We start from the raw sequence: 20,214 nt of genomic DNA, 5'->3' as shown, positions 1-20,214 counted from the left end.
AATTATGACAAAAGTATTAAGAAATTCATAACCACCAACTTCAAATATTTATACTTTTATTAAACGGCAAATTACACAGCAAATTACACAGCAAATTACACAAACAACATTAACCATTTATCTGTCCTTCGGTGGATCCTTCTTCAACCGTCTCATGTGGTACCTGTGAATAGAAAACAAAAGACAACTTATGTTTTATCTCCACAGGCCGAGGTCAGAGATAAAACGGTCCGAGTGTGTGTGTGTGTGTGTGTGTGTGACTATACTAAAACGTGTCAAGATACCCTGGCACCAGTGGTGGGTAGTAACACGTTACGTTTTGTTTTAAGGAACAAGTACCTTTTTTTAAACTGTACATATTTTTGAGCCGGTAATGTACTTTTTATTTTGCAACATTTGCCATTTACACCTCGTTACAACTAGTCTGCTCTAAATGCGGGGTTCAAAGTGTAAGGTGAAGATCATGCAACAAGCACCTAACACAGGGGTCATGCCTATGTTCCCTCAGTTTAGGATTTTAAAAAAAGTGAAAATGAATGTCATAGAACCTTTAATGTCCATTCCTTCACTGTCATAGTGTAGCACAACCACAGTCTTGCTCAAGGGTGATCTCTTTCTGTCTTTCATTTATTTCTCCCTCTCTCTCTCTCTCTGTCCTTGGACGTTAAGCATTATTATTATTGTTGAGCAATGTGCAATGGCCCCAACAATGTACGTACTGTCCTCTGGGGAACCACCGGTGCTTTGTGGTGAAGAACATTTTGCTGAGCTCCTCTATGGTGGGTCCAGGTTTCTTCTTCAGAACCTCCTTACTGAGATGAGCCTTCAACACCTGGTCGTGAGTCTCCACCGTGTTAGTCACCGGATCTGGTCGCTCAATGGGCTGTATGGGTTTTATTGTGATTATTAGTTTGTTTATAGACCTTTATCATGTTCAAATAATTCCTTATTTTAATCTCATCAGTCTCAAATATCAGTTGTTTATACTTCTGGTTACAGGATAATGTTACTTCAATGGAAAACATTTGCCAACTATACGATCTAGCCTAAGTTAAACGATTTGAACGATTATCTATGAAAACATTTCTGAGATGGTCTTCTCCAACATGTAGTGTGGAGAAGTCTATCATTTAAACATGATAATGTCTTACCAGTGTAAGCTCGTAAGGGACATCAACAGAGGGATGATAACAGACTATGGTTTTCCCATCAGATGTCACACCTAGTTCCACCTTGCTGAAGTCAGAGAAAAATACGTTTTTGTTTTTGCTTTTTTTTTTTACCATTTAAAGCAGGGGTCTTCAACGTTTTCAGGCCAAGGACCCCTAGCTGAGAGAGAGATGAAGCAGGGACCCCCTCTATATTGTATAAAATTGTGTTTCAAATAAACATTTGCTGCTCTTTTTTCCCTCTAAACCTATAACTCTTTGCCAAAAATAGCCGTAAGCTTGTAGATCTGCTATTTTTGGCTAAAGTTCTCTTCAGAAAAGGGATGCTAGGGTTCAAGTGGTTAATGTAAAAATAAAATAAAATCACACAAAGATTTGGCGGACCCCCTGTAGTAACTCTGAGGACCCCCTGGGGGTCCCGGACCCCCTGTTGAAGACCCCTGATTTAAAGGTAAACATTCAATGTAAACATAGAATAACCCACATTAACAAACAAATCAATCCATGAGAAAATAAAAGGGGGGATGGAATAAAAATCATGTTAAAAGTAATCAAGACATGGTTAACATGCTTTGAAAAAACTTGAAAAATCTAGATACAGTTGAGTTACTTTGTTATCTATCATGAGATCAAGCAAATGATAAAAGTACGGTATTAAACTCTTAAAGTTTACATGATTACAATAAAACATTAAGTGTAGTGTTACTGTTAATTATTTTGGTTAAAGAGGGGAATGCATTTCATATTTATTAACAAACAACTTTCATAATTGCATTTTTACACATTATGGTGGTAGACAAGATTAGTAATCTATACACCTGTGTTTAACATTGGTTTGGCCATTAGTTTTATATGTAACATGGATAAATAAACTAAAAGGACATTCTGAAAGGCTAACTAATGGACATACCAGTTCACATCTTCCAACGAAGGACCACTGAGGGTTGACTTCTGAATAGTTGGCACGAAACATGCTGCAAAGAAATGAGACATTCTGTCAGTTAAACTAATTTAACAAGGACATCAAAAATGCAGGGATAGCTAATTTCACACACTAAAACTGATTGATTGTACTTTAAGAGTCTGCAAAAAGTACAGAGGTACGATTATACAATGATGCTAAAAGGATAACACAAAAAGCCAGCGGGCTTGTTTCCATTGTGTATGTATTCAATTCATCAATGCATTTAAAGACATACAATAACATACAAGAAATCATCAACACTGGGAGCAATAAAAGTATACAGTCTGTACAGAAAACATAGGGGGGGGATTTCTGGTGTCAAGCTTAGAAGACATAACATAATAATTTAGATTATTATTACAAAACATACATTAACCACTTCGGCTCTATATAAACTTTGGTTATTTTAAAATAGCAGATCTACAAGCTCATAACGCTCGACGCGTTGTGAGCTTGTAGATCTGCTATTTTCAGAAGATCTGTATACATTTTGAACACTTGTGAAATGGGACATTCTGCATAATGAGTACTTTTACTTTTGATACTTTAAGTACATTTGATGCCAATACTTTTGTACTTTTACTAAAAGTACATTTTGAATCCTGGACTTTTACGTGTAACAGTACTCTGTAAGTAAAAGTCCAGTATTTCTATATTGCAGTATTGATACTGAGAAATGTGCGTACTTTTACCACTACTGCTGATATAACCGTCCATGGTCGTCCAATTTCAAGGTATCCACTCCTTGGCTAACGTTAGCTTACTTTTCCACCACAGAGCTAACTTGCATGAATACATTAGATTATTCATGTAATAAATATGAACATCTTTAGACAGAACTTACTTGGCCCAGGCCTCCGTAGTTGTTGTTGTGTGATATTATAACATAACAGATTTAACCTCCTGCAGAAATGACCCGACGCCATGCCTGGAGTATGGTACGACTTGTAAATAGATCCGTAGTGAACATTTAAGGCGAAGATTTGTTCCGCTGTACATCGAAAGCCCATTCATTTTCCCCGTAGAGATTTTGACCATGACCATAAAATAGTTGATTCTGTCTCAAAAATATTTGAATATTTAATTATATGATATGACTATATTTAATAAATAATTAGTTTTGCGGTTTTCAAATATTTATTTTCACAGAATCAAATGTTTTATGGTCATGATCCACCAGGAGCCTGGGTGGCTCGGTTCCAGGCTTAAAACAATTAATATAAATAGTTTCGGAAATTTCTGGCCTTTCGATTTGTGGCACCACAGAATGCCACTATAGGCCTAAATTGTGTCAGGCAACCAACCTAAACTGTCATCATAAACTGTAAATAGCTACTCTAAAATGCAACCTTTTTAAGCGCAATCGCATTGGTGGCTTTAATATATTTATATCTACCCTGCTATAAATATCTGAGCACGGGGTCATGGTAGCCATGGTTCACATGCCATGGTATGACAGTCATGTTTCAGGGCTAGGGGTCATGGCAGTCACTAGCCCTGAAACATGACTGTCATACGGTTACCATGAAGCATCATGTGAACCATGGCTAGGCAGTCACCAGCCTTTCCACCACAGAGGAAATAGCCAGCACCTGACCCTCTGGTTCAGAGCGAGAACTCACTAACCTACGCTCTGGACTGGACCAGAGCTACTTGACCTAACACCTTGACCCACTGAAAACACCCCCACATTGCCATCATTTACTCTAAAACAGTGGTATTAAGTCAGACAGTCAGACAGACATGAAAATACAAACATTATACAGTATAGAATAATTTGTATTTATTTATTATTAGACCATGTATTCCTGAGTCCTGATGATCTCACTTCAAAATTTGCATTAGTTAAACAATGTACTTCAGTCCTTCCATTGCATAACATACATAATTCAAGTTCAAGGTAAATGGAAAACTCAACTGAAAGCTACTTGGAAATGTGCTAAATAATGATAGAAATGGAACCAAAGCATCTGGTGTGTTGAAGTGTACAGTGCAATGAGATGAGGTTTTCGTCCTAGTCATCTAGTTGACAAAGCATAGCCACGCCCCGTTTGATCCAGTGTTGTGGGCGCCTGTCAGTGGGCAACGTCATAGAAATGACAAAGTTGGTAGAGTGTCCCGTGGTGGAGAGGGTGCCCTTTCTCTCACTGGTTTTGTAGATAGGGCAGACGTAGAGCGTCTCAGGCTGCTCCGCGCTCTTCTTTTCAGCTTGATAGGAGAGTGAAAGAACCAAACAGATGTGAGAACACAGAGTCAAACAAAACAACAGCAGCACATTTGACTAATGCACATGGGCTGCAAACCCTACCCACACCAACATCTCTAGACCTTGATTGTGACCTTGAACCAATCAATCGACTCAAAAGTTAATAATCTCTCTAGGGCAAGGGTTCCCAAACTTTTCAGGTCACAACCCCCCGAAAATAAACACATCTGGGGACCCCCACCCTGACAAGCACTTGGAATCGTAGGCATTACATTTAGTTTGACTTGGTTTACACAGATAAACATTGTGAAAATAGCCGATCTACAAGCTCACAACGCCTCGCTGTGAGCTTGTAGATCGTCTATATTCACAATGTTTACCTCTTTCTTGCATAATATTTGACAATTTGGCCACTTTGGTATTAAAAAGGTCTTTAAAGTCCTTAAATTGTCACTCAAATGTGCAGATACCCTGTATACACCTACAGTATACGGTATATTGGTTTGTTTACTGTTGAGTGAGAAAACAATGCTGTACACTAAGCAAATATCTGGGCACTCCCCAAAATAATTTGGGTCCCACCCCCAGTTTGGGAACAAATGCAAATCTGCCAGGTTAGAGTTAAAGCAGCATAATGCACTGAGCTGCTAGAAGTGGAACAGGCAGCTGCTTCACACAGCGCCCAGCCCTAACTATCATTACTACAGTACTTACTGGGTTTGATCCAAATAATGGGCATTGAGTCAAATAGGACTTTGGGGTGCTGTTCAGCCAGTACTCCCCTGTTGAAAAAGAAGGATCTTTTTTTAGGTGTGGTCAAGTTTCCCAGCTCTCTCGCTAGGTCTACTAGTACACAGATAAATAATGAACTAGAAGACTAAAAACTATTGAAATAGTAAAAATAACCCTATATAAATAACTACCCTGTTTTATCCCAGCGAGCTCCATCCAGAAACAGCCCGTTAATATAAACACCATCTTCAGGGAATGTGTCTGAAACATTAATGGGAAGAACCTGTAGGCAGACAATGATGCAAATCAAACACAGATCAGCAAAAAGTCCTGAGCAGAGTTAAATTAGCACTTAGGAGTTTAATGTGCACAATGACATAACTCTGAGATGAGGTCTGAGTGGACAGAGTTCATAGAGTATGACTTATTGACCTCAAACTCAAAGCCCAGCTGGTCGATGGGGATGTGATATTTCCTGGCGTAGTTCTGCATGGCTCCAGTTAAGAAGGCCTGGGTGAAGAAAAAGCCAGACAGCCAGAACACATTGGGTTTGGTGGTGTTATACCAATCCTGTAGAGACATAACACAAAAGGAACAGTGAGCGGAGTGACAAAATTACACTACACAGACTAATGGCATGGAAGATGTTGTTCCATGGAACTGGTTTAACAAGAGTTCCGTTGGTGTTTCTGTTTCCTCGTCACATTCCCCAAGGGGACACAAAGGAGTAAACATCTACATAAAAGGACATTCAGTGAATCAATCATGTAGGTTGACAATTCTAGTGACAACTAGAACTGAGAAGCCCGTACAACTTGCCGTGCAAAAATAATTGGGGGAAAATATATTTATTTTCATTGAAAGTTTTGTAGGAAAGTTATAATAATAATAACTAGAAAAATGTGGTCCTCGGAGCACAGGTCTCTGCCAGGCCAGGTAGTAGAAGTCAGTCTTAGCCAATTAGGATGGAATATGAAAAATCGGACCGATCCATCTTGATTACATGACTATAGAGATCATGCGTACCGATTTGTGTGATGTTTGGACAAAATCTGTAGGAGTGATCCTACAGAATCGGCCTCATGGTGGCACTATAAAAGGTAGATGTGAAAAGTGCAGGCAGAGGTTTTTCTTGGCCTGTAGAGACTTATAGGTAAAAAATTGAATTGGCCTGTTATAACGCCACCATAAGGCTCATTTAAAAAATGTAGGGTGGCATTCATTCCTTGGCCTAGTGGGAATGTGCGTGCAAAATTTCACTGAAATTGCACGCTGTGTTCATGATTTGAGGCATTTTGTTTAAAACGGAGCACTCCTGCAAACTTTGGAAGCCAATCTTAGCCAATCAAGATGGAATATGAAAAATCTGAAAGACCAATTTCATTTAATGACTATAGAGATACTGTGTACTGATTTGTGTGATGTTTGGACAAAATCTGTAGGAGTACTGTCAGGAAATGAGTCTAGCAAAAATCGGCCTCCTGGTGGCGCTATAACAGGCCCATGTGAACAATTTGGGGCAGAGGTTCTGCTCTGGCATCCAGGGAGTGTGTGTGCACAGTTTCGCTGCGATCAAGCCAACGGCCTGGCGGAGACAATGATAATAATAATAATAACAAAATAAAAACTGGGATATTTATTCGCGACCCATAAAAGTGGTTTGGAAACCCAGATAAGACCAACCTTCAAGAATGTCAGTCTGGAGAGCAAGTCAGTGATGTAGCTTCCCAGAGGCTTGAGGCTGGGATAAGAGCGCTTGGCCCATTTCTCAGGGACTTTACCCAACATAAGACTGCCTGCGATGGCCTCCAGGTCGGCATCCATCACCACTAGACCCTTAATCGCCTTTAACAGATTCTGTAGACTCTCACGGATTGTAACACATAGTCTAAGGGAAAAAGCAGAACAAGTAGTAAAATCATATTATACATTATACTGTAAATTAGGTAAAGATCTGTCATCCTTATGGGTCTACCTCTTGCATGCCTACACAAGATCATAATAGCGCCCGCTGGGGGCTATGGCCCCCACATTGAAAACCACTGGTCTAAGAGACCATAATAGCATTAAAACATTTCATTGTTAGTGTGCATGTGACTGTGACTGTGACTGTGTGTGTTTGGATTCCACATACGTATTGTAGCGCTCCAACTCTTGGACCAGCACAGTGTTCATACTCTCCTCGTAGACAAATGGGAACTTTAACAGCGCAGCCTCAGTGTCAAAATTGTCCGGAAGCTAAAGGACATAAGCAAATTTCAAATAAACATTCCAAAGAAAAGCAAGACTTTTGCAAAACTACAAACAAAGAGGACCAAGCTAGGGCTAAATTACTCGATTTTATTTATAAAAAAACACATTTTTTGACAGTATTCCTACAGAAAAAAAAGCAAATAAATCAAGGTTTGTTTATTAGGAACTACAAGGTTTCAGTCCTGAGAAGATAACCTGCATAATGAAGCTCTCAGGACTGAAACCTTGTGTTTCCACTGTGTTTATTGTGTTTCACAATAAACAAACCTTGATTTCTTTTGCATTTGAAGATGTGCAGGAGTTTTTTCTTCTAAAATAAAATTCCAACCACATAATGGCGTGGCAGTGTGTGGGTGCATTTCCATAAAATAAACAAATGCAACCTTGTCAGTAAACTCAGTCACTCATTACAGAAGCACATTTGTAGAATGTGGACCTCATGTTGGGGTTCCATTTTATCCAAGCAAAAGAGAAAATAATGTGGTCAGATCTTATACCTTTGTAAGAATGTCATTAGCTATGGCATACAGGGTGTTGTCTCCTCCTGAGCTGCCGCCAGCCTTGGCCCCTCCTCCTTGGGTGAGCAGCAGCGAATCAAACAGCAGCTTGGTCTGCTGCAGATCTTTAGATATGTCCACGTTTTCATGCATCCCAAACACCTCTGGGTGCTGGCCCAACGGAAGGTTCTGGAACACATTGTGCAGACACATATGGCTCTTTTTGACTACGAAGGGTAACCCAGAACCTTCCATAACCTGAAACTTTCCAGAACCTGTGAAGTTCTGTGATGTTTTTTTTTGTTTACTTTTCCATTACAACCAGATCCACCCATGAAGGGGGAGGTACGGCATAAAAACTAAACTTTATTTTAGAAAGATTTTGAAAGTATAAATTCTGAGTTCTGGGAAGCTTAGTACCACCTCCTGAGCAGGGCTCAAATGTATGGTTAATGTACCACATTAACCACTTAGAGACCCTCTATACTTAGTAAAAAATTGACCTGAATTCCACTGTACTTATTTTTCGATCTACTTGCTTGTAGAAATCTCTATCTACAAGCTCACAACGCGTCACAGCGCGCTGTGACTCTGAGCTTGTACATCTGCTATTTTTGGCGAATGTTCCCCCCAGAAAAGGGATGCAGGGATTCAAGTGGTTAACTCTGTCGTCCCTATTTTGAGCAAATTTGTTTGTCAAGATAAAAAATGTAAAGTAATTAATTTTATTTATATTATTATATTATATCATATTATATTATTCATTATATATTTGTTGCACGACATAGTGCAAATGTCCTGTCTTCTTTTTTTTTCAAATAGAATATCTGGTGTGTTCAATCATTGCTGTTACCTTGATAAACTCGATGTAGTCCTCATAGGTGGATTTGGGTGGGGCATAGTATTTGCCACTGGGGGAGAAGTTGTAGGGTTTATCAATGATGTCGTTGTTGTAAAAGTCAGCCAGGGTGGTCATCAGCAGCCGTCTATCCCAGTCATCTGTCACACGACCACCGTAGTTACACTCTCCTGTCAGGTATGTTATGGCCTCGAATGGCACCTTGTCATAGTCATTCACAAAAAGCTGGATCGACGGGAGAGGAGAGCAGAAGAGATTGAGTGTACTGGTGTGAGATGAAAACATGTACCATATACTCGTGCTTATTATTCAAGTCATGTAAATGTATATCATTTCTCTTAAGTGGCAGAAGGAAGTGCATTTTTTAATTTGTGGGTGAATACCTGGAGTTGTCTGATGCTGATACGAAGGTCAGACTCATTGAAGCCATAGGGAATATTCCAGCCCAGGGGACCATACTTCTTCCTTTCTTGAACAAGAGCATGAAAGAAGCAGACTCCATATAAAAGCTTCTCCCAAATCTAGAAAAGCAACCAAAGAGACAAAAATAGCATGACTGAAATATTCTGTACCTGATCAATAAGTCAATAAGTGAACGTAGCCTAACCACTTATACTGTAGCTGTAAGCCACCTCCTACTCACAGGCTCCTTGTTGGGGCAGTTATTGAAGAAATGTGAATCAGAAACAGGGTCTGTCTGGTAAGACTGTAGCAGGTTGAGTCTGAGGCCTGTAGGAGGCTCATTTGTCATCTTGACACCATTTTGCAGGATGGCCACTGGAAACTAATTCAGGGAAAGATGGAGGTTGTTAGTGAGGCCAGTGCACAGACCTGTAGTTGTCCTTGTGAACACATATGGATTCATTTGAGCAGGCACAATTTAAAGATTAAACAAATCACTGTAATGTAAATATATTATTAACAGCCAGTACAATATTCTACTGCACAATTGGTCTCTGTTTTTGGACGGCATCCAAACTTTTGCAAGCAATTATGATGTCGCAGCTATGTCACATCAGAGTGTCATTATCACGTCATAAACATGATCCACATGGAAGCCAAGCCATTATTAGACCCTGACTTTTATTATTTTCACAAACAACACGCTGAATGAGGCCTGTGTGCACCGCTCCTTATGACTGCATGCAATTGTGCGGTCGCTCTGTGTCTTGCCTTGGGTGATGGGTAGCTGGTGAGCCAAAGGCGGAAGTCTGGGTGGCAGTTGTCCGGACTCAAGCCCTCGCAGATCTTCTCCAGGGTGGGCATCCAGGACACGGCCAGGTGACAGTTCTGCAAACACACCCAGGTTCCCTCCTTCATAGCCGTCTGTATCATCTTGGCAGCGATGGGACCCTGGTCCTGCCCCAGGGAGATGGACTGGAACTTGGAACTGCCCATCCTCTTGACATTGGCAAATTTCAGTAAGCCTGGAGAAGGAGACAGACATGTCTAATGATGTCCCTTGTGTTGTCAAGTTGTCAGAAAGTGTATTTATTCCGGAACAGTTATCCTCTTGGTGCGATTGTCAGGGCAGACGCAGACAAATACAAATATAGTTTAATAGTATTTGCAGAAGTTGTCAAAAAACACATTTATGTGGAATGGTTATTGTTTAAAAATAACTTTTGTTTAGTTGAAAACGTTACGCAGTATGACTTTATAACAGCAGCACAGTATGAAATAGACTGGTTCTATAACACTTACTAGCCATGGGGTCGGCTCCCGGCGACAGCACAAATACCAGAGGGATGGTGCAGTTGGAGTTCAAGTAACTCTTACTCAGGTCAAAGGGCGGCGGCTCCACAAATTTCTTCCCCAGTTTGTTGGTCACGTAATTAGCGATGGCTGGCGTGATCTTATCCGGCCTGAGGCAGCGGTAGATGATCATCTTCTGCAGGTCGTTGAGCTGATCACACCACGGCGCGGGGAGACGGGTGTTGTAGGGCTCCAAGCTGTCGTAGATCGCCCTGAAGCCCTCTGCTGTCTTGATGAAAGCCTCTCTGAGAGAAAGGTCAGTCACACAGAGTTCCTCATCCTGGCTTCACTATTTTGGGCATGTCATTAAAGGCACTTTTTATTTATAATAAAATAAATCTAAAAAGGAAAGAAAATCTATGTTGTTGTATACCGTAGACTGGCAATTTTATTATAATTTATACCACTTAAGTGGTTAATGTACCTGTATACTGTGTATAAATGAGGCTTTAAATACATGAGGCTTTACTCTACAGTACGTTGCTAATACAAAGGGAAATATACAGTGCTAGAAACACGGATGTTTACAAGTCACTTGTAAACTGTAATAGTGTAAAGTAATAGTGGGCATTACTTTATTCCCTGTAAGCCAGGCAGCTCGCTGGCTCTGCAGATCTCATCCCAGCTCTTGTCCTGTAGCCAGGTGGGATCGGGGTTGGGAGTGGTATTCTCCAGGCCCACTCCTCCAGTCAGCAGGAACATGAAGTCAGCATACTCAATCTCCTGCTTTGCCCTGCATCGAAACATGAATACTAATGGAGCTATTTGAATTCATACCCCATCGCAGGATGACGTTATAAGTAAATCAAGAGAAGGCTAAAAATACCTGTGATGGTAAATGCTCATCAAATAAACAATGACACGTCCTACTACTAAATCATCAGTAAATTTATCCTTCCTTCAAATGATCACTTACAGTAGGAGATTGGAGCAGAGCAGGAAGGAGAAGAGGAGTTTGTCCTTCTCAAACAGTGAGCGACAGACATTGCAGTACAGGTTATAAGTGAAGTAATCGATCAGGTATCGGAGCCTCTTCTCCAGGATCTTGGACTTGTTACTGAAGAACAAGTGACAATATTATTACTTCAGATGAATGAATCTACGAATAACATCACCACGTTTTGTCACGAATACTCCACGTTTTTGTAATCTTATCTATTTTCTAACCTTAATTCCATTCTAACTAAGTTGGAGTAATGATTAACACATGATGTGAAGCCTGTTTGGCTCTCTGTGTCGCCGCAGCAGAAAATCGAAAGCACCACAGATTGTGGGAGCCTTCACAGTGAATTATCTGAATCTGTTCTGAATTGTAGGATCAGATAGTAAGGCTTTCTCTTTTTATATCATGCTACATGTAATCAAATCATTTTTGTATCAATCGACAGAGCTAATGTCACAACTGACTAACATCCAAAAACAAATGCACCTGGACATAAAAACCCTGCTCGCACCAACATGTCTTGTTCTGTGTGTCTAGATTGCGCCATTGATCTTTGAGACCCAAACAACTGTTCGGGGGAGCCTACTTATCATTCCCACCAAGTTTAATGAAAGTCTGCCCATCAGTTCTCAATAGTGACCTTGATTGGGACCTTGATCTTTGACCTTGAAAGTGAATCACGCACTCATACACACACGCACACATACCACACACACACGCACACGCACACACACACACACACACACACACACACACACACACACACACACACACACACACACACACACACACACACACACACACACACACACACTCTCACTTACTTGCTTACTTACACAGTGTTATATTTCACTCACCTGTCCTGGATGGAGTTGATGTAGAGGTTGACAAACCAGCTGAGGGAGTACTGGTACATTGGGTCTATGTTAGCCAAGTCAGCAATGCTGAAGAACAGGATAGATGAGTGCTTGGCGATAGCCCTGTAGCCTTCTCTAGATTCAGCAATCTTGAGCTCTGTTTTCTCAGCAACCTGTGGTGGTTTAAAAACAGTAAGACACTGAGGTTATCATAAGTTATAGACATACCTACTATCTACTTTGTATATGCAGTTTCTTCCCCATGGGAGTGGGCCGTCCCTACCCTGCACCCACCCACACACATTCAATAATACAGTTATATAAAAAATACTGTACACAACTTAACTGTACATCATTAGTGTGTACATAGTCTGACTCACCAAGGCAAGGAGGAGATTATGTTTTCAGCTCTGTCTGTCTGTCTGTCTGTCTGTCTGTCTGTCTGTCTGTCTGTCTGTCTGTCTGTCTGTCTGTCTGTCCTTCCAGAGCTAATCTCAATCCCAAAATATTTTTCTAGTATAACAACTATATTATCTTTGCTGTTTTACAACCTCAGGCCCACCGTCTCTCCAGACTATGGGATCAGATCAGAATATGTCTGATCCGATCACAGTACTTCACTTTTGTCCAATATGGAGGTCCCCCCGACCTGCAGAGATTTGTGCTTCTTATGTGCACCTCTCTAGTGTGTGCAAAAAGTACGAGGGTGTGTAAATATACTTTATTTATTTACAATCCATGTCTCCTTTCTTTAATTAGCCCAGACCTGTTGTTTTTTGGAGATCTCGTTTGACATGATCTTTGCAGAGTCGAGGATCTGGATGGCGCTCTCGTCCTCCAGGATGTTCCCCTCAGAGGACTGCAGCAAGTCCAGGATCTTGTCCTCAATCTCCTTCAGCTGCTTCTTGTTTGCCGCCGACTGCAGAATCAGGGCGTTCCTTTCTTCTTCCAACTCTGGCCTGGAGCACAGAAGCCGTGAAAAAAAAATACATAATCCGGAATGACAAGGAAAGTATTTTTCGAAAAAAAAAAAAAAAAATAGGTCCTACCTCTCCTTGGCGACCACGATCCCCAGCAGCTGGTCCTCCAAGCCCTCGGGGGTGATCATGAAATTGAGCAGGGACACCTTGGTGGCCAGCTCTGGGAGGTAGTGGGGGTTGCGCAGCTTAGTGGTGATGTAGAAACGGAAGTCACTAGAGTACTCAATCACGCTGTCCCCCAGTCTGATACAATCCACACCACCTGAATAAAACAAACAGCGTTACAACGGTGTTATGGAAAAAGAAGATTCTGGACATTTTTGAAATTCTTTTGAAAAATTATTTCAGAAAAATCCTACTTTTTACATTTTGAAAAATAAATAAATAAGAGTAAGGCACTGTATTTACTCATGACTCATAAAACTGGGTTGTGACCCAAAAATGGGTCCTGAACTCATTGTTTGGGAAACACCAGCTAGCGGCCGTGCTTCACCTTGTTTGAATGTTTGCTTGGTTAGCAGTGGTTCCAGTGAAGGGTCCAACTCCTCTCCTACATTCTCTAGCAGCAGGGGAGTTCCAAACTGGACGCAGTTCTCTAGAGTTCTCATGTAGTCTGCATCCGTCAGCTTGATCAGGCTCAGGTTGTTTTCTTTCTCCGAGTTCTTCACCCACTTGTTGGCCTGGCCTTGAGGGTCAATCATCAGAGGCCTAGACGGAGAGTCAGGAGCATATATCTTTTATGCTGAATTTATACATCACACAAAGGTTATTGATTTGTGAGCCTCAACATAAGAACAATTCAACTATTCTTTCCACAGACTGGTCCACTACTGGAAGTATTTTGTCTTTTACTTCCTTCCATAAAGAGCGTGATAGATTTATTGGAGAAGGACTCACCATCTACGTGAATTTGTGACAATAACGCCATTGTCTATGGAGAAAGTGTCAGTGGGGAGGCCTGCAATGTTCCAAGCTCTAATCTTAATGGGATCCCCCAGAGTTTTACTGAGAGAGAAGTCATCTGATGATGGGATGTTCCTGGACTGGAGGTATGAAGCGCAATAAGAATAAACTCAATATGTAAAATGAATGAGGTGGGATAGAGATTAGATAAGTATTGTTAGTCTACTCTAAAGCCAATGAGGATTGCTCACCTGGCAAAGTTTGGTCCATATTTTGGTGCATTCCTGTCTGAAGCCAGCAGTGAAGGCTCCCAGATAGGCAATGACCCCTGCAGAGATGAGGACATCTCCAGTCAAGTTGTCATAGGTGCTCTGGAGGTCTTCTGCTTCTTCAGACCATCTACAGACAGAAAAAACACTCGGGTCACACATGACAAAGCAAAATGATCAGTTCATGAATGAGAGCCAAACTTGAGTTCATGAAAGTGAAAAGCTCAAATTATCTCATTGCTGTCGTCACCTGGTCTTCTCTCCCCCCAGGCTGAGGATGAGCTTCTCTGCCCTCTCCAACTTTTGGGCACACAGGTCCACATGGAACTCCAACTGGGCCTTCTCTTCTGTCTTCTCTTCAAGAGTTCTCTTAAGTGAAGCTAGATGGTCCTCCACCTCCGTCAGCTCAGCCCTCTTCTGGTCCAGCAGGGCCATGGTGGCAGCCAGGGAATGCTGGGCCTCTGCTAAGCTGTCCTTCTTGGGAGCCACCACCTAAAGGCAGGAGGGTATGGGGGTTAGCAAATGTAGAAGGTTAACCGGTAGAAGGTAGAAGGAACACACACAATGTTACTGCATCCAGTGGGAGATGACTTTGGTTTGAGAAAGAAGAGATTTTACTTTTGCTTAAGGCCCGAGACAAAGAGAAAAAATAGATGGTCAGTACAGCCACTCAAGGGATCTGAGACAAGTTTTTATTCTGTTGACGTCACTTTTGTCCTGCCACGTGTTGGCCTTTGGACAACATAATAAAACTATAATTGGGAGAAGGACGCTACATGACATGAAGACAAGGTTATTCTACCTTTATCACCCTGTCATACACTTCCATGGCTTGGATCCACTTGCAAAGGCCCTCGGCAGCAGAGGAGGCCTTAGCCACTTTGCTCGGGTCAAAGTCAGGATTGGTCATGTACTTGCTACGAATCTTCTGCATGACTGGGACCTGTGATGGACAGAGAAACGTTAGTGTAAACACAAGACAATACAGACGTTTAGGAATGAAGCTTAATTAGAACTCACCGGAATGTTATCTTTGTCGTAATGTTTCAGATCACGTAAGAAATTCATGTCACCCAGCAGCTTCTTGCTTGGACCCCAATAGTCAACAATCTAAAACAAACAAACAAACAAACAAATCAGAAAACACGTTTTCACACAGGCTTTAGGGCTATATGTTTTTGTACAACAGGCTTAAAGCTGCAATCTGAAACTTATTTGAATGAATAAAACATTATTTTAATCAATCTGTCTTTGATAGAGTATGTTAATACACTACTGTACTGCCTGAAGCTCATAGAGCAGTATCTCCCCTGACTAGCGAGATGTCTTATTGGAAGAGTGGTAGAAATTTGATCTCTCATGCAAGGGCATGGAAGTTATGGATTGCAGCTTTAAACTAAATATGAAGTTGTGGCTAGCAAAGTTTTAAAATGCCACAAATTAAATGATGTACAGTCACTAACCTTCTGTCCAGACCCAGAGGGGTCATTGATCTTATCCGGCTTAATGTCCTTCATCACACACACGGCTGCCATTACCAGTTTCACACCTTCTGGTGGATTTGTCATTGACTTCACTATTGTCACATCAGACGGCTGAAAGGAAAGAAAAGACAGTATTGTTTGAATGACTGAACATTGTATACAATGTAGTGCAGTGGTTCCCAACCTTTTCTGGATCAGGACCCACTTGAAAATCTTGAAAGGTTTAGCGGCCCAGAGCATGTTTATTTTAACGATCAATCAATCGATTGAGTTCCTGCTCGGATCGATGGAACTAATGTCGTATATGACCATATCCATGAATTCAAGTCTCCATGGGGTGACTAATCGATAGAAAAAAAGTCATTTTGGGGGTGAACTATCCCTTTAAGTTCCTATTAAACGTTATCACAATGAAAACTCCTGTTTCAAGGTTTCAAAGAAAAAAAGTACCATGACATTGTTTTTATATTCATGTAATATTATCAATAAAGGTTTAGTGTTTTGCCAATTATTTGGGGGCCCACTTGCAATATCCCTACGGCCCACCAGGGGGCCCCGGCCCACAGGTTGGGAATCACTGGTGTAGTGTGTAATAATGGCAAACCTTCAGAGTGTTCAAGGCGGTGCGAGCAGCCTCCAGAGCAGGTATGGCTTCGGCCAGTTCACCCTCACACTCGTTCTTCAGAGTCTGAGCCTCGCCGGCTTTTATAGTGGCCGCCTCCTCGTCCACGCGCACCTCCTTGCTCTTGGCCTCGGCCTCCACTGACTCCACTTCAATCACCTGGAAGGCAGCAATAATTGTAACCACTTTGTCCATATTTGTCAAGATATACAAGCATATACAAGCTTGTACATACAGTATGCTATTTTTGAACATTTTTTATAGTATTAAAGGTTTCATGACATTCAGTTTTACCACACATTAAAAGTCTTTGTCATGGTCCTTCAAACGTGTATACAAAGTTTTAACAAAAAAATCCACTCCAGTGATCCATGGCAGGTGTTTTTCTCTCACATTTCAAAAGCCTTTTCAACTGCAATGAAAAAAGAAATCTTTGCCTGCGGGTGTCGCTGTTGAGGGATTTTGTCTGTCAATCATCGCCTCTGCTCCGCCCCCCCCCCGCCCCCCCCCCCCCAAAGGAAAGGATAGGGGAGGGGCGAGGAGGAGAGTGGGCGGGATTAATGGCCTGTGACTTCACTGCCCAAGGGCCAAGCTCAGATTACTTTTCAGCCTAATTATTCAGAAAACCCCAGACCACAGAAAATCCACTGAATGTTCAAAGTTCTGATTTTTGGGGTGTAATTGAGGTCATATAACCCCCAAAAAAACATTAAAAACAAAAAAAGTGAAAATGAATGTCATAGAACCTTTAAGAATTTCTCATAACATAAATCTTCTCATCTGGGGGTCCCTGGCACGAAACATTTTCAGATGGGGGTCCGTGGCCTGTTACATATTCATTTGGGGGTCCTTGACACAAAAAAGTTTGAGAACCACTGCTCTATGCCAGTGGTTCTCAAACTTTCTCTTGTTTTTAGTTTGGTTTGAGTTTGGTATGCATGCCAGGTTGAAAGTGGTTTAGGTTCAATTAGCACTCATTCACCTGAATCATCTTGATGTTTTCGATCTTGGCCTCCTCCAGTTTGGGCTGGAGATCCACCAGCTCCTTCTTCATCTCACCCACCTACACAGAGCCATTTTGACATTACAGTGACATTCAAAGGCTGCTTGACTGATAATTACAGGGATTAATTAAAACAAATAAATGTTTGGCCCGACCATGCACATTCTAATTTGTGAGACAGCATGAAAGGAGCCCCCCCACACTAGCACTGTGTTTCCTAAACAATTAGCACAATATAGAATTATGATAGGTACTATCATTCTAAACCTATGTTGTTGTTCTTGCTGTTCTACATACAACCAACCATTTGAAGAAATTGGAGATTGAGGCTTTAACCTATATCTGAGACCTTTGGGTTTTATGGAAGATGCTTCTGAACATGTTGAAAACAAAAGAAAAGGAAGCGCTGCCTGGGTTCAATCACAGTGGCTCAAAACAGGTGCTCTTCAGTGAAACAGGTATAGGAATAGAAGCAAAGGAAACCAAAGTTCTGCTTGTGGTGAGGCAGACTAGGAAAAAAATACTGAGGCACTCCGTCTTCAGGTGAAAAAATACATTAATTAATTTGAGCAGATGAGCAAGGCAACAGCTGACCAACGCGTTTCGACACTCAGGTCATCAACAGGGTCTTGAGACCCTGTTGATGCTTTTGCTTCTGAACATGTATTCTATTGTTAGTTTGACCCAATCTAATACCCTTTAATCTTATAAAAATGAATGACATCAGTCATGGCGGCTGATCACTTTAATCCATGTACGTAAGTAGTCTGGAACTCAAGGATATAGATACCTGAGACTCTGCAAAGGCCAGCTTATCCAGCCCGTTGGTATACCTCCTCTTAGCTTTCATGACCATGTCTCGTTTCTGGGTGAGGAGCAGGCGGAAAGCAGCGATCAGCTCCAGGTAGGAGGTGGGCGTCACGTAGTTATGGCGGCTCAGTTCTGACAGGAACCTGCCAATCAAAACATAGCTTTGTTAAGGGCATAGGATTGCATTGCCTTCGGAAGGGTGGCGTATAAAGCAGTGGTTCTCAAAGTGGGGTCCATGAGGGGGTTCCAGGGGGGTCCGCAGCAAAATGTGTTAATATAACATCAAAATCAGTTAACCTGCTTGAACCCAATTTTTTTACTTTCTTTTCCCCCCAAGATTTTTTGAAAATATTAGATCTACAAACTCACAACGTGTCGTGAGCTTGTAGAGCTGGTATTTTCAAAGAATCTTGACATTTTTGGAAGAATCTTGTATATTTTTAACCATCTTAACCACACAAATCTTGAACGGGGGTTCCTGGCGCAAAAATATTTTTCAGATGGGGGTCTGTGGCTAAATGCAAATGCTAAATTAATTTGAGTGGTCCTTGACATGAAAACGTTGGAGAGCCACTGGTATAAAGAAGTGAATGTCATGCCTCTGTGACAGCTCTTTGGCAGAGGTGTGGAATGTCTTGCAGATGGGGACAATCTCCTGCCGCTCGTGTTGGCTCATCTCCAGCGGTTCCAGGAAGGAGTTGGCCACCCGCTCCAGAGCTTCTTCTGGCCATGGCTGCCATGACAGGATGAGAACAGAAGAACATCAGCAGTGCATACGGGTGCCTAACTAGCCTTGACGACCTTGCAGGCTTATGCAAAGGTTAAAATGTCATTTAAATAGCATGTTATGTAGTAACCTGCTATTTAAATGACATTTTAGAGAGCTTGTAGAGAGCTTGTAGATCTGAGGTATTGTAGACAGATGCCAGGTTAATTTGTAGACCTGGCATCCTATGGTTTGTTTTTAAATTTTATATTATACTGTTTAGACTGATGATAGGTTCTTGGTTTACCTATAATCCTAGATTACTATTTCTATGCATTTGATGTATTACCTCATGTTTACCTTGCTTACTGTAGGTTGCTCTGGATTAAAGTGTAAATTGTTTAATACACCTGTCAGCATTTATTTATTTCATTTATAATTTTTCAATTCAAATTCAATGAATAAGATTGTTGTGCCAATTTCACCACTTTCAACTTGGCATCACTATTTTGGTCATTATTGTCCAACAATGTCCAGCATTTTTCAACAGTTTTTGGGGCGCCCCAGCCCCCAGCAGGCTCACCTGGCACATACCATTAAGACATACTGTACAAACTACAAACTCAAGATTCAGCCTATAGCTATTGTGGAGCCTTTCATGATCAACAGTAATGACACAATTGTGTTCAGTGCCCTGCAAGTACAAATATGTTATTGCTGCAGGCAAAATGCACAGTACATAAGATCCTTCTATTCGGTGTACCTGGAACCAGTCGATGGTGCAGCAGTTGATGAGAGATGGAAACTGCCGCAGTCGATTTCGGAAGGCATCTCCAATAGGACTAAAGGCCACCACGATGTGCAGGTTCTCCCTGCAGCGTGTCACGAAGAACGCAAACAACGCCAGAGGGCTGAGCTCCACTGTCTTGTTACCGGCTTGGGCGATCGGACGGATTGTCTGGGGAGAGAGAGGGAGCAAAGTGAACACATTGACCCATTAAGACCGGGAAAGCATCTATCCTTTTAGATTTTAACCACTTTAACCATTATCTCATACTTGGGCTTTTCAAAAATAGCAGATCTACAAGCTCATAGTGTGGCACCGAGCATTTTGTGCGAATCTTTAAATGTATATATTTTTTCTCAACTCAAATCTTTGCTTCTGAGGGATTCTACAAATGTCTTCTAAATCCTAACAGTTT

General features: G+C 41.5%; 2 protein-coding genes across 2 annotated transcripts in view; both read right to left on the bottom strand.

Annotated features, from left to right (window-relative positions):
* Positions 1–32: 32 nt before the first annotated feature.
* On the bottom strand, positions 33–3,072 carry mrpl42 (mitochondrial ribosomal protein L42). Its single transcript, XM_084049680.1, has 5 exons — positions 2,978–3,072; positions 2,080–2,143; positions 1,152–1,236; positions 720–883; positions 33–163 (listed from the first exon to the last, which is right to left on the bottom strand). The coding sequence occupies exons 1-5, from the start codon at positions 3,057–3,059 to the stop codon at positions 118–120; spliced, it is 441 nt and encodes a 146-aa protein (XP_083905806.1). The 5' UTR covers positions 3,060–3,072; the 3' UTR covers positions 33–117.
* Positions 3,073–3,891: 819 nt separating this feature from the next.
* dnah12 (dynein, axonemal, heavy chain 12) overlaps positions 3,892–20,214 on the bottom strand; it is a gene marked incomplete at its 5' end in the record, with an annotated part of 39,976 nt that continues 23,653 nt past the window's right edge. The window contains 29 exons of the mRNA XM_084049536.1: positions 3,892–4,341; positions 5,054–5,121; positions 5,263–5,354; positions 5,504–5,641; positions 6,755–6,959; positions 7,206–7,309; positions 7,822–8,010; positions 8,675–8,905; positions 9,064–9,201; positions 9,324–9,464; positions 9,854–10,107; positions 10,385–10,680; positions 11,010–11,168; positions 11,352–11,492; positions 12,236–12,408; positions 13,002–13,194; positions 13,285–13,477; positions 13,709–13,923; positions 14,113–14,258; positions 14,370–14,517; positions 14,638–14,879; positions 15,190–15,330; positions 15,408–15,497; positions 15,851–15,982; positions 16,476–16,652; positions 17,476–17,556; positions 18,287–18,449; positions 18,906–19,039; positions 19,776–19,970. Coding sequence (XP_083905662.1) covers positions 4,148–4,341; positions 5,054–5,121; positions 5,263–5,354; positions 5,504–5,641; positions 6,755–6,959; positions 7,206–7,309; positions 7,822–8,010; positions 8,675–8,905; positions 9,064–9,201; positions 9,324–9,464; positions 9,854–10,107; positions 10,385–10,680; positions 11,010–11,168; positions 11,352–11,492; positions 12,236–12,408; positions 13,002–13,194; positions 13,285–13,477; positions 13,709–13,923; positions 14,113–14,258; positions 14,370–14,517; positions 14,638–14,879; positions 15,190–15,330; positions 15,408–15,497; positions 15,851–15,982; positions 16,476–16,652; positions 17,476–17,556; positions 18,287–18,449; positions 18,906–19,039; positions 19,776–19,970 — 4,773 coding nt within the window. The 3' untranslated portion in view covers positions 3,892–4,147. The remainder of the gene's footprint in view (positions 4,342–5,053; positions 5,122–5,262; positions 5,355–5,503; positions 5,642–6,754; positions 6,960–7,205; positions 7,310–7,821; positions 8,011–8,674; positions 8,906–9,063; positions 9,202–9,323; positions 9,465–9,853; positions 10,108–10,384; positions 10,681–11,009; positions 11,169–11,351; positions 11,493–12,235; positions 12,409–13,001; positions 13,195–13,284; positions 13,478–13,708; positions 13,924–14,112; positions 14,259–14,369; positions 14,518–14,637; positions 14,880–15,189; positions 15,331–15,407; positions 15,498–15,850; positions 15,983–16,475; positions 16,653–17,475; positions 17,557–18,286; positions 18,450–18,905; positions 19,040–19,775; positions 19,971–20,214) is intronic.

The sequence above is a fragment of the Gymnoscopelus microlampas genome (genome assembly GCF_963454915.1).
Source record: "Gymnoscopelus microlampas genome assembly, chromosome: 23".
Taxonomy (NCBI): Eukaryota; Metazoa; Chordata; class Actinopteri; order Myctophiformes; family Myctophidae; genus Gymnoscopelus; species Gymnoscopelus microlampas.
Note: the sequence above shows the minus strand (reverse complement) of the source record. Positions and strands in the feature narration are given on the sequence as shown.